Source organism: Coenobita brevimanus, chromosome 110, assembly GCF_032717465.1.
Source record: "Coenobita brevimanus isolate Jiangsu-jjx chromosome 110, ASM3271746v2, whole genome shotgun sequence".
In the NCBI taxonomy this organism is placed as follows: domain Eukaryota; kingdom Metazoa; phylum Arthropoda; class Malacostraca; order Decapoda; family Coenobitidae; genus Coenobita; species Coenobita brevimanus.
Genome location: NC_137063.1, coordinates 4,167,629 through 4,181,919, shown reverse-complemented (window position 1 = coordinate 4,181,919; position 14,291 = coordinate 4,167,629). Strand labels below are relative to the sequence as shown.

General features: G+C 42.2%; 1 protein-coding gene across 1 annotated transcript in view; it reads right to left on the bottom strand.

Annotated features, from left to right (window-relative positions):
- The window catches only part of LOC145417411 (putative ammonium transporter 2), a 32,970-nt gene extending 20,756 nt beyond the window's left edge, over positions 1-12,214 (bottom strand). Inside the window, exons 1-2 of the mRNA XM_080286092.1 lie at positions 12,153-12,214; positions 8,694-8,765 (exon numbers count right to left, since the gene is read on the bottom strand). Coding sequence (XP_080142218.1) covers positions 8,694-8,765; positions 12,153-12,214 — 134 coding nt within the window. The remainder of the gene's footprint in view (positions 1-8,693; positions 8,766-12,152) is intronic.
- Positions 12,215-14,291: the final 2,077 nt, after the last annotated feature.

Here is a 14,291-nt window from a genome sequence, read left to right as displayed (position 1 = left end):
ACACGTCCACCAAGTTTGGTATAAATCGGCTCAAAATGGAATCTGTTTGAGCTGGCCTGTCAGTGACCTTGACTATTGGCCTTATCTTATGACTACGACCTTTTTATTGATCATTTTTATACCATGTCCCATTACTCTTGCCTTACCCTTAACATTTCCACCAAGTTGGATCAAAATCGGATACACACACACACACACACACACACACACACACACACACACACACACACACACACACACACACACACACATACAAACACACACGTCGAGTAAAACATCACCCACCTCTCGTTGCGTGAGCACGGATGTAATAGACATTGAGTCATATTACAGCTGTTATTCAAGTATTTTGTCGGAAACCTTAAAACAGAACAATGGTTGAACGTCAGCCTTTATAAGAGAACCGATGGAAACTGAACCAATAGACTTGTATAAATATAATATGTTTATTTCTGCAGGATATGGCTGACGGGGTTAATTAAGACTCTATTTTAGTCCTCTCTCTCTCTCTCTCTCTCTCTCTCTCTCTCTCTCTCTCTCTCTCTCTCTCTCTCTCTCTCTCATTGTCCTTTGCTGAATCTGGTCTCGAGACAGGAAACTAAAACGAAAAAAAAGGACGCAGTCGCCGTGAAAAATCAAGCCGCTGTGCACTGACCACACCTGAACGTCTGACACACACTGTACAATTTTCTTTGGCTAACTGAGACTGGACTCTGCAATAACAGGAAGCGGGAGGAAAATACGGAAGCGAGGGAAAAAAAAATGCTATGGGTATCGTTCATGTTTCTGTTCCCTGTCCTGATTTAGGTTGTTAACTGAATCGAAAAAATACGTTAGAGGGAATTTGTGTCACCAGTAATTTCGTGAAGTTCCTAGGGAATTCGTGAAATACGTTTAAATTAGGTTGGGTTAATTACGGTTAGGTTAATTTATGCTGCGGTCAGGTTAGGCTGGGATAATCTATGTTAAGTTTACAGTAGGTTATATTAGGCTAGGTTAGTAAGGTTGGGTTGGGTTAGGTCAATTTTCATGAATGCTAAGTTACGTTAACCGTTCATCTAAATTAACCTAACCCAACCTAACTAACCTAGCCTAACCTAACTTATACAGCCTAGATTATCCCAGCCTAACCTAACTGCAGCCTAAATTAACCTAACTTTATGTAACCCATCCTAATCTAAACTCATTTCAAGAATTCCCTAGAGATCTTATGAAATCACTGGTTACACAAATTCCCTGTAACATATATAGATGGGTAGGTAGATAGACAGATAGATGGATGGGTAGATAAATGTGTGTGTGTGTGTGTGTGTGTGTGTGTGTGTGTGTGTGTGTGTGTGTGTGTGTGTGTGTGTGTGTGTGTGTGTGTGTTTTATACCCTGAACACTAACATCTGTAGAACTCGCAGAATGAAACTTGTTAGAAATACGAAACTCTCAGAAAAGAAATTTGTCTGAAGCAGTCCCAGTGATTCGTGTTTCGGAGATTCGTTCAGTGCGAGTCATTCCCGAGGCAGAACCACACGCCACGGTATCAACAGAATCACTTTTTATAGCTGTGAAATCTTTGTTCTGGCAATTATATCTTCGGAGTTTACTTGGAAATCATACGTTCTGAGAAATATATAAACTTTCATAATATTATTTTCGAAGTAATTTGTCACGTGATTATTTTTACGTAAATCTGGTAAAAGTGTTTCAAGCTCCGAAGGGGACTACGTTTGACAATATTTAGAAGTCTGTATCATTGTGTATTGAACTGCGTGTGTATTTAATTGTATGTGATATATCGCATAATTACTAAGCTTGTATACGGTACTTTAACATTTTTAGACATAACATTTCTCTTACCGCTGCCTCATACACTCGTTAATATACCAAAAATCGCAGTAAACGAGACTTCGAAAGGTTCGTCACGGTGTCTGGCGTAGGTTTAGTGGTGATGTTTTGTCTGGAGGGTCTGTTTGTGTTGACATGCGTACGGGACGATGGAAGGACTTTATACTGTGTTTATATTGCGTACAGTGAAGTGATAATACAGTGTACGGTGCGGTGAGGGAGTGCACAGTGAGAGGAAGGCATTATACAAAAATTATGATCAGTGTGTGTGTTGTACAGTGATATAAAAACAGTGCGCAAGGGAGGGATAGTGTTGATGGCACTGGCGTTGACTGTTAGTGATGATGCGATGTTGACGCGTAGAATGCTACAAGAATACTGAAATTACGTCCATTGTGTTCATTCATAAGGTAAGCTCATTCTGAAATCATGTTTATCCAATGTCTGGGTGTCGTTCTTTTATGCTTGTTCAGTTCATGTTCCTATTAGATCAAAACCCATACCCATGTCTGCAGCCTGTTCATCCTCGTTGCAAGTGAGCTGATTTTATTTTGCGGTCCTCGTTACATTTTTAATTACGATCTTATATTTGCCACCCAGTACAAAGGTGTCGTTCAAGGCTAAGCTGGAAGAGTAGCATAGGATAAATAGTAATAATACAGCATTTACGGGGCGAAATAACCCTCAGTGATGCAGTAATGTAATAATAAAAACACAAACGCGTAGAATTTACTTAAACAGATGATGCACTGTATAACTGTAATTTCACACACACCATAAAGCCAGTCAGGAGACAGGACGTGTGTGCTGGGCAATCCTCAGGTCCTGTCCTCCCCACTTACTGTTTTTTAACCAGCCCATACCGCACTGACCGGGCTAATGTATGGCCCGGCCTGCACTATAGGTGCAGGGAATCTTTGAACGAACGGACGAACGAACTGTAATTATTTCTGCACATATCCTTTATTATTTCCTCTTTTAACATTACTTTTCTTGTTTTAGATTCATGCACAAGTGTTTGCCGTCAGAATAGCGCAGTCCACCCCTCACAGGATGCAGCATAAGGCAAGAAATTGAACTGAGTCTTGGGTGTATCAGTAATAATTTTCCTCGCTCTCTTAACGCCTTATCGTATTCAGCTTTTCCTTCGCCATTACTCTCATGGTGTGGTGTGACAGAAAACAGATTAGCCTCACCCCTTCCATACCCTTACACCCACACCCTACCCCCCACCACCTTACCCCTCCCATTCTCTATACCTCTCTGCTCCACCACACCCCTCCCTTCCATCCCTACTAAACCCATTCCACCACATCCCTCCTCTCCCCAAATCACTCTACCACACTTCTCCCCTCAACCATACCCCTCCCACAATCCCCACCACACCCCTCCCACAATCCCCACCACTCCTCATCCGTCATACCTGTCCCTTCCCTTCCCCATCCACTCCCATTCCATACCCTTCCCATTGAACCGCCTCCCTACCACTACCATTCCGCACCCCATCGCTCTCTATCTCCCCTTTCTAAATTTGCCGGTCAGACTGTCAGGAGTAGTTTGTTTTCCCCTCGTCTCAGTTCGCCAGCAGTGGAATTGGGGACTTGGATCGTAAATTCAATGGTTGGAAGTTGGATTTTTGGCGAAGCTTGTGGCTTGGAAAATTCAGTTCTGCCTTATTGAGTCTCGCGTAGTCGATAGGTGTTCATCCTAAGCCTTAGACACACACACACACACACACACATACATACATACACATACATACACCGCTCGCTGGTGCAGTGGTAACGCTCTCGCTTGCCAACTGGTGGACGGGAGTTCGCGCCTCGCTCAGGTTGCGAAAAGTTTCACTGACGAAGTGGGTGGTTACTGTCCCCCTTGAGCAAGGGGACGGGTGTGTGCGTGTGTGAAGGTCACAGCCTTGCCCTTAGATCGGACTATATGAGCTCTCAGCTCCCTTCCGGGAGGGTAAAAGCTGACGATCACGACCATCAAGTGATCCTGACCGACCCGGTGAATTACATACATGCTCGCTGCGTTCATCTCTCTCTCTCTCCATTTCCCCATTATTAAACTTGAGAGAGTGCCCTCCCCCTCGCATATTTCCCATCAATAATCAAAGACACGATAAGTAAAGACAGCCTAACCTTTCACCCTCGTTGCTGAGTTTTATTATAGGAAGTGGCATGTAATTTAACCATTCCCAGTACATTTTTACTTTTGTCCATTTTTAAATTTACCTTTTTACATTTACATGAGACTCCCTTGGAATATTAGGAATCGTCGTTTTCTCTGGATGTTTGGTTGGACGCACGAATTTGACATCATTACCGCCGCGAAAAAATATATAAAATTCCAGGCCCCAAGGGTTTTCTAAAATTTACATCCATAAATAAGGGGCTCGGCAGTACCCATACCCCTGTGCACTCAGTTTTAATCATGAAGGCTGTACGGTTTCTTCCTCTTAGTGTTGTTTTGGCCCTGACACGCTACCCCCTCGTCGCGTGATGCACAGAGGTCACGTCCAGGCATACTCAAGCAGCACATTTGATAGCCCGATTTAGCCCGGTGTGGACGGGGACGCCTCCATGTGGTGGCACTGATGTTTGTGTGAGACTCAAGTGCCAGGTTGTGCAAAGGTCCCTCAGCTGCTTCCCTATCCCCTGAATGGAGATGGTGGGTTGCAGGAGAAGGGGGACTTAAGCCTGCAGTCTACCAGGTTCACGTTTATGATGAACCAGGAACCACAGCCATCACCACCACAACCACCAATACAACCACCACCATTACCACATCAACCATCACCACCACAAGCATCACCACCACCACCACACCACCATCACCACCACAACCACGACTACAACCACCACCACCACACCCACCATCATCATCACCACCACCACAACAACAACCACCACCACAACAACAACCACCACCACAACAACAACCACCACCACAACAACAACCCATTCAAACAGAAGACCACTATTCTTATTCTTGCTAACTTAAAACGTTTATATTCGACCTAGGAAAGGCCTCTCGTACCGAAGGAGCAAACGAATTCTCTATGTAACCACTCCGTTAAATAAATAAATAAATAAATCTAAGGCTATATAAAATTGTGTGGGAACAGCAAGAATGAGATTAAGTTACGTCCTGTGGCTGAAGCAGTTAACTCCTTCACATCAGTGTTATTATTAATATTGTTATTATTATTATTATTACTGTTGTTGTTGTTATTATTACTATTATTATTATTATTATTCATCCGGACCTCCTTTCTCATCCTTGGGCAGGGTGAGGAGTAGTAACGTCCAGACAGCCCAAGTTTGCCCAGTCCAATGGGCCACGCTTCCATTCACTCATCATTCAAGTCCTCGGAATCCTGGCTCTATCTGATATGCCAAAAACATTCACCACATTCTGTAGCTTCACATAATCGTATCTGAAAGAGTCAATCCAGACGTTGTTACGTTAAAAAGCGGAGCCAAATCCTTGATCATGCACTTCTCACAACATTCATCCAGCCAGCTCGATCTCTTGTCAGTTCCCTAGCCTCGCCGGCTTCCACACCTCTTCCTCACACACTCATCCACCATATCCCTCCACCTTCTCCGTGGCCTACCTCGCCTCCTCCCTCCTTCAGATTTGCTCAGATATACCCTTTTCACCACTCTATTGTTATCCATTCTCTCTGCATGACTATACCATCTCAGTACACGCTCTTCGATTCTGGTGTCCAGTGTCCACACATTTCCTCACTCCACATCTTTCACGAATCACATCATTCCGTATCCTATCCACTCTCTGAACTCGACACACATTCCTCAACAGTTCCATCTCTGCTGCTCTCACTCCTGACTTTTCGTTTTCATGCCACACCATAGTCTCACATCCATATTATTATTAGTAGTAGCATTAGTATTGTCGTTGTTGTTATTGTTACTGCTACTACTGCAACCACTACTACTGGGATTAGCAGTAGTAGCTGGAGTCCCACAGCACGCAAAGGTAAACCCGTTGGCCTGCAGATTGAAATTGCGCTTCTGCAGTCCATCTTTTTTTTTTTTTTTTTTGGGGGGGGGGAAGCTGAGGGACGTTTGTATAACCGGGTTGTGGAACCACCCAGTTCTATCAGTGCCACCACATGAAGGCGTCCCTCTCCATCATCCTCTCTTGCTAGTAAAGAGGGTAATGAAGACCACCTCTAACCACTCCAAGTACAAAAGCCACTCATGTGTTGAATAAAATTTGGTAATAAAGAAAGATTACACTAGAAGAGTTTACCCTCATGACTAAGAAAATGGCATGAGGGGCAAAAAGAAAAAGATGGACTAAAATATCCTTAAAAATGACTGTCATGCTGAACAGGTTAAGAAAATGGTATATAAAAAGAAAAAGATGGAAGAAAAAGATACTACTGTTTTGACCCTTCGTTACGGAATTTCACTGCGGTCACGTCACCCCAGATATCGAACCCTGATATTTGATTTTCCGATGTCACCCCTGTAAGCACGTCATTTTTATTTCAGTATTTTTATCTCCAAATATACTCTTGGGAAAGCCCTCTGGACATGAAGGGGTTAATGAAGTTTACATCCACTCCCTCCTCCCCTTACTTCGCGCCTTCCCCGCTCGAAATCTCTCATAAAATAAATAAATCTGCCAGAACTGAGTGACACTAAAAAGAAAATGGACGCAGTTCTATGCAGCGATAAAGACTACATTGCAAAGACGTAAGTAGGATTATTTTCTTCCTTTAACTTTTTTTTTTTTACTTTGAAGCCACTGTTCTGTATATATTTTTTCTCCTTCTTCTTGCAACTTTCAGACGATTTTATTCAGCGTAGGAGGGAAGAGACTAACGAGGACTACACCAACCCCCTCCAGCCCGAAAAATCTCCCCTATGCTGAATAAAATAGTCTGGAGGCAGCAGGAAGAAGACATAATACACCATCGGATTCAAGGAGTTAATTTTTTCAATATGGAGACATTTTGTATATATATATATATATATATATATATATATATATATATATATATATATATATATATATATATTTTTATTTATTTTTTTGACACGTAGCTACTTTCCTGTGCCCAGATCCCTCAGACACACATGATCAAGCCCCGGTCGTAACTGCGATTTTTTTCCCAGGAGAGACTAGGAAAGGAACATGGAGAACCTTTAGCTTTCCCAGGAGGTAAAAAAAAAAAAAAAAAAAAAAATAGAAACGATCTTTTTTCCAGGAGAGACAAAAAAAGGAGACTACAGAAACTTTATCTTTTTCCCAGGAGAGTCAAGGAGCTATCAGAAACTTAATCTTTTTCCCAGGAGAGACAAGGAAAGGGACATACAGAGACTTAATCTTTTTCCCAGGAGAGACAAGGAAAGGGACATACAGACTTGATTTTTTTTTCCCCAGGCGAGACAAAAAAGAAACAGGAAGAAACATCATCTTTTTCCCAGGAGAGACGAGGAAAGGAGCCATCAGCAACTTGATCTTTCCAAAGCGATTTATTTTTCTTCCTACACCTTGCTCACCTCTTCTGTGTTACATAAATGCTTCAGACATCGCCATACTCTGCATAACAACGTACGAATGGATACTAACCAGCTACAGCAAAAAATAAATCGCTAAAGAGGAGGTGTCAGGGAGCTTCCTTACCCGACCAGAATATGGGCAAACGTGCATAAAATCGTCTGGCTCAGCTCAGACAGTATTAGAGAACACCTGAAGAGTTACGGTGAAAGCGTTACGGTGAAAGGGTTACAGTGAAAGGGTCACGGTGAGAGTTACAGTGAAAGGGTTACGGTGTAAGGGTTACAGTGAAAGGGTTACGGTGAAAGGGGCATAGTGAAAGGATTACGGTGAAAGGGGTACAGTGAAAGGGTTACGGTGAAAGGGTTAAATTGAAAGGGTTATGGTGAGGGGTACAGTGAAAGGGTTACGGTGAAAGGGTTACACTCAAAGGGATGCAGTGAAAGAGGTTTAGTGAAAGGGGTACAGTGAAAATGTTACAGTGAAAGGGGTACAGTGAAACGGGTACAGTGAAAGGGGTACAGTGAAAATGTTACAGTGAAAGGGTAACAGTAAAAGGTGTATAGTGAAGATGTTACGGTGAAAGGGTAACAGTGAAAGGATTATAGTGAAAGGGGTACAGTGAAAGGGGTACGGTGAAAGGGGTACGGTGAAAGGGGTACAGTGAAAATATTACATTGAAAGGGTTATAATCATCCTTTTATGTCACGGTCAACCTCACAGCACAGTCAATATGTAATTCCCATTCGGCAGTGTAATTATTAGGCACTAAATAAATTGGTGAAAATAACACTAGGAAATAACAAACTCATTTCAGCGTTTATGAAAGGTCTCTCGGTTTCAGCTCAACATTTAAGTTTGGGAGCGTAGTTCATCATTATCATCATCATCATCATCATCATCATCATCATCAATACTTATTTTTATTTGCGGTCACCATCATCTTCAGCGTTATCATCATCAATATTAACCCTTTTATTTCCATCATAATCTTAATCATAATTATACCCCATTATCTCCATCATCATCATCATCATCATCATTTCAGTCCTATTTTCAAATATGTTACTGATGTTGTGGTGGCTCCATGGATATCCGAAGCGTGAACCCAGTGGACTGCAGGCTGAAACTACCCATATCCTACAATCTACCATCTTGCATTTAGGGAGGATAGATAGGGAGTTTAGGGACGTTTGTAGTAACCAAGCAGTGAAGAAACCCGTTCGTATCAGTACCACCGCGTGAAGGTTTCTGTCTCTACCACCCTCCCAGTGATAAAAGATAATAATTGGAGTGTCTAGGCGGTGCCCTTACCTCTCCAGCAGCAGTTGTGCGGAGAGGTTGTATATCTCCTGCAGCAGTTCTTCTGAAGACTTGCGGAGTTGACTAAAAGGGTGGAGAGGGTGGGGTGTTATACGGAAGATTATATATTATTCCGCCCTCTCTCTCTCTCTCTCTCTCTCTCTCTCTCTCTCTCTCTCTCTCTCTCTCTCTGTCATTTAGAATGCAGCTTTATATTACCGTCAGGCTATTTTTTTCATATACATTTTATTATTTGTTTCATAACTATTATCTCATTTCTCTAAGGAATGTGTAAAGGAAAAACTAAATTAAACGGGCACACACACACACACACACACACACACACACACACATATATATATATATATATATATATATATATATATATATATATATATATATATATATATATATATATATATATACAGGAGGGTGGAAGGGTTGTTGATAGAGCTTTGATGGACTATGCGGTTGTTTCTAGGAATGTAATAGGAAGATTGTTGGATGTGAGAGTTCTAAGAGGGGAGGGTGGAGGTATGTCTGACCACTACCTGGTGGAGGGAAAGTTAAGAGTAGGTAAGAGATGGGTGAGAGCTAGGAGGGTTAGGTGTGGCAGGGAGGTTTTGAAAGTGTGTGAGTTGGATAAAAGAGAGAAAAAGATAGAGTATCAGGAGAAATTGAAAGATGAGTGGAACGCAGTGAAAGATCGGAAAAATGGCAGCGGGGAGGAGGAATGGCAGTTGTTTACGAGTGCTGTGGTGGGGCATGCAGAAGAGGTGTGGTGTGAGACGTGTGGGTGGTGGTGTAAGAAAAGGAAGTGAATGGTGGTGCGAGGAAGTAAGTATGGCTGTGGCCGAGAAGAGACGTGCATATGAAGTGTGGCTGCAGAGGAAGGATGAGATGTCATATGAAAGGTATAAGGAAAAGAGGAATAGAGCGAGAAGGGCTGTGCGTGATGCTAAAGTGGCAGCAGATGAGAGGTGGGGTAGGCGGCTGACAGAGAATTTTCAACAGAATAAGAAAATGTTTTGGAAGGAGGTGAAAAGGGTGCGAAAGGGAGAGTCTGGGAAGGAAGAACGAGTAAAAGCAGAGGATGGAAGGATGTTAATTGAGAATGATGCAGTAAGGAAGAGATGGGCAGAGTATTTTGAAAGATTGTTAAATGTAGAGGAGGAAAGAGTGGCTGAGATTGTGGAGGATGGAAGGGTGCAAGGAATAAATGTGTTGGGAGAGTTGAATGATTCTTTGATCACGAAGGAGGAAGTGGAGAAGGCAGTAAAGAAGATGAAAACAGGGAAAGCTGCAGGTATGGATGGGTGTGCTGTGGAATGCCTGAAGGGTGGTGGAGTGACTATTGTTGACTGGTTAGTAAGATTGTTGAATGTGTGCTTTGAGAAAGGTATGGTGCCAATTGACTGGGCAAGTGCTTGTGTGGTCCCGTTGTATAAAGGCAAGGGTGATAAGTATGAATGTACTAGCTTTAGGGGTATAAGTCTGTTGAGTGTTGTAGGTAAGGTGTATGATAGTGTTAATTATGAGAGTTAGAGAGGGTACAGAGGGAGTGATTAGTGATGAGCAGTGTGGCTTCAGGAGAGGGAGGGGATGCGTTGATCAGGTGTTTGCTGTGAGACAAGTGTGTGAAAAGTATTTAGCGAAAGGCAAGGATGTGTTTTGGGCATTTATGGATTTAGAGAAAGCGTATGATAGAATTGATAGGGAGGCTTTGTGGACTGTTTTAAGATTGTATGGACTTGATGGTAGGTTACTAAAAGGGGTGAAAAGTTTTTATGTAAATAGTAGAGCATGTGTAAGAGTGGGAAATGCTGTGAGTGATTGGTTTCCCGTGAGAGTGGGGCTGCGACAGGGATGTGTGATGTCGCCTTGGTTGTTTAATATTTACATGGATGGTGTTGTAAGGGAGGTGAATGCAAGAGTTTTAGGTGGTCTGAGTCTGGTAAATGTTGATGGTGGAGATTGGAATCTGAAGCAGCTGCTGTTTGCGGATGATACTGCACTGGTGACTGATTCAGAGGAGAGATTGAGACAGTTGGTAGAGGAGTGTGGAAGTGTGTGTGAAAGGAGGAATTTGAAAGTAAATGAGAATAAGAGTAAAGTGATGAAGTGTACGAGGTTGATAGATGGTAGGGGGATGAATATAGTTTTGAATGGTGAGTTGCTTGAGGAGGTAGATTGTTTTAAATATCTAGGGTCACATGTTGCTGTGGATGGAAGAATAGATGCAGAAGTGAAGTTTAGAATAAATGAAGTAGGAAAGGTGCTGGGAGGAATGAAAACAGTGTTTAAATGTCCTTTGCTTAGAATGGATGTAAAGAGAAGGCTGTATGAGGGTGTTGTGGTACCGACTGCATTATATGGGGCTGAAACATGGAATATGGGTGTAGCAGAGAGGAAAAGTTTGAATGTAATGGAGATGAGATGTCTGAGGAGTATGTGTGGAGTGACGCGTATGGATCGGGTGCGAAATGATGAAGTGCGAAGGAGAACTGGAGTTGTTCGGGAGATGGCTGGTAGAGTTGAGCAGAGGGTGTTGCGATGGTTTGGGCATATGGAGAGAATGGATAATGAGCGATTGGTGAAAAAGATAACTAGATCTGATGTGAGAGGTGTAAGGCTGAGAGGAAGACCACGAATAGGATGGATGGACAGTGTGAAGAGAGCGCTGGATGCGAGAGGGATGTCTGTTGAGCAAGGAAGAGTGGCTGTGCGTGACAGAAATAAATGGAGAGAAATTGTGAATAAATAAGTGATGACGCAGCCCTGAGGGGATATTCTCCCGCATTTGGTCTGATCAGCTAGTCAGGTCAGGTGCGGGTAAGGGGATGGGTCTGTTATGATGTGGCAGGGGTAAACCAGTTCTGCTGTCGGGCCCTGCTGCGGATGTCACTGATTGCATTGCGCAGTTGACCCTTGTGCGGTGTGGTGCGGTGAGGATCTGTCCGTTCTCCCCTTTGAGGCTAAGATGTGAATGAATGTGTTTGAATGGATGAGTAAATGGAGAGTGTGTCGTCCTGTCTCGGCTACCTCCCTTTCCTTGGGGGAAGCAGCCTAGGTATATATATATATATATATATATATATATATATATATATATATATATATATATATAGAATGGTGTAACATCTGAAGTTGTGAATGTCAAGTACGGTGGTGTCCGTGTAAGGTGGAGTGATGATGTTAGTGTAAAATGTGGTAATGATGTCAGCGTGAGAGGTGATGTCAATGTGAGGTACGAGTATAGGATAGTTTGACATGTAGTGATGACGTCAGGGTAAGGTATATGATGTCAGTGTTGGATATAGTGATGATTTCAGTGTATGGTGTAGTGATGACGTCAGTGTAAGGTGTGGCAATGATATCAGTGGAGGTGTAATTATGACGTCAGTGTAAGGTGTATGATGTCAGTGGGAGATTGGTGATGACGTCAGTGTAACGTGTGTTGATGTCACTCACCTGCTGATTTCCTGAGATGGCTCCGGCGATGTGCCATTCTCCTGCCCTGACCCCTCCTCCATCGCTGTCTGCAGGGGGAAGAGGTAAGGCAATAGTAGTAGTAGTAGTAGTAGTAGTAAATAAATAAATAAACAGTATCCAGAGAGCGCTACACCCCTTACCATCGACAGGGTTAAGGACGAATCAGGTACTCCAAATCGAATCACTCCATTTTTCCCAAACCCATAACTCCTCCATCACATTTTTGACCCAATCTGTGCCGTATGACCTTGACCTTTGACCTTTCCCCGTGACCTAGGATTCTGACCTTTCCCTGTGACCTAGATTTTTGATAGTTTTGTTTTAATTCATATATTTTCTCTTTTCATCGGAATGTTGTGTAAAGGTTTCATAATTCTTGGAAAAATTATGGAACTATATACTGTACACTGTTCGCTGGTCCATAATCTCTCTCTCTCTCTCTCTACACCCGTTTTCTTTCATATCTTATTTTCGTTCCAGAAGGGGTTACTACTCTAGGGATGTGATTTTTTTTTTTTTTTTTTCATTTTTTTTATCACATTCTTGGTACTAGGTCGAAAGTCACCCTCCCCTGCACTCCAATAATCTGCTTCAGTACTCCAAGACACTCCAATACTCCAAGACACTCCAATACTCTAAGACACTCCAGTACTCCAAGATTTTCACGAATAAAACAAAAAAAAAAAAGGATGAATGAGAAAAAAATCCTGCCATTCTCAGCGAAGGAAGCTGCGGAAGTCCTTGAATATTATTACTATTATTATTATTATTATTATTATTATTATTATTATTATTATCATATTTTATTTATTTATTTATTTATATATTTCACTTTTATTTTTTGCTCCGACAGAATCAGGAAATAGTATAGCGTTTAGTATTATGAGTAAATGAGGGCAAGTTATAGTTTGGGACTGGCGAATAACTATCAAGAGGTTTCCTGAAAAGCTTTGCAATATAACAATAGAAGTGAATCAGAAAGCAATCAAGGGCAATATATTTGAGCAAAAAAAGGAGAACGACCTGCGAATTTTCCGGCCGACGACCTTGGCCGTGTTTAGCAGTTCTGTAGAGCTTTGCGATTTTACACTCACACTCACGAGAAAGCTGTCGAACTCAATACATACAAGCAAAAATAAAAGGAAGTGTAAAATGCAGTAAACGGTAACATATAACTAGCAAAAACGCGGGTGTGATATGGATTTTTCCCCGCCAACAAACGGTGAAAAACGTTTAACTGCCGCGCGAAAGAATTTGAGAACCAACCGCCAAACCCGCCCCAGCGCGAGACGGGCCGGGAAGGCGGGTAAAAACACAGGCCCTTCATGGATTACCAATATGGCGGCTTTGAGGGCAGCAGGAAATGTATTGGTGGCACGCGAGCTGACAGAGAGAGAGAGAGAATATTGTCGGGGTACCTTTAAGCTGAAATATACTCATGGTAAGTCAGTGAAATGGAATTCAGTGCTATAATATTTAGTGAGCTGAAAACAAGAAACCATCTTCATAGACCAACGGCGAAAGTATTGCAGCCAATTTTCAAAAGTTTCTCTCTTTGAAGCTCATGGAATATGTGAAATTGCTTTATTAAAATACCTCCTTACGACTAAAACTGAAAATTGTTATATAATCAGCTGATAAGTCAGATGATCCAACAGCTGACATGTTAAATCATCTCAAAACTTCAAGCTGAATAACTTTGTATTTCAAAAGAAAATCGCTCAGAGCTCTCCAAGACTAGATATTTGAATTTCCTTGAGGGAGGGAAAAAAAAAAATCCCCAGGTGTACCATATGTAGGCCTATCAGCTTCGCCGCAGGTAAAAATAATAGGCAAAACTTGACCAAACTGGCTCGGCATTCCACCTGTCCTCTTACAATCTCACGTTCTTAAGGAGAGTATATTTAGTACAGTAAGCAACACAGATAAGTTTTTGTTGATTTTAGACTACAAAACATATAGAACAAACATTTTTTCCTCTTTTGGGGTACTTAGGGAAGCTGCCTGGACGTCCGCGACAACCTAAACTAACGGGGGGCTTCCATTCCAAGACCCACTATGCTTTTAAACACCTAGGATTACCACTACACCTAAAGTTAGAAGCCTCCAGTTCCCATC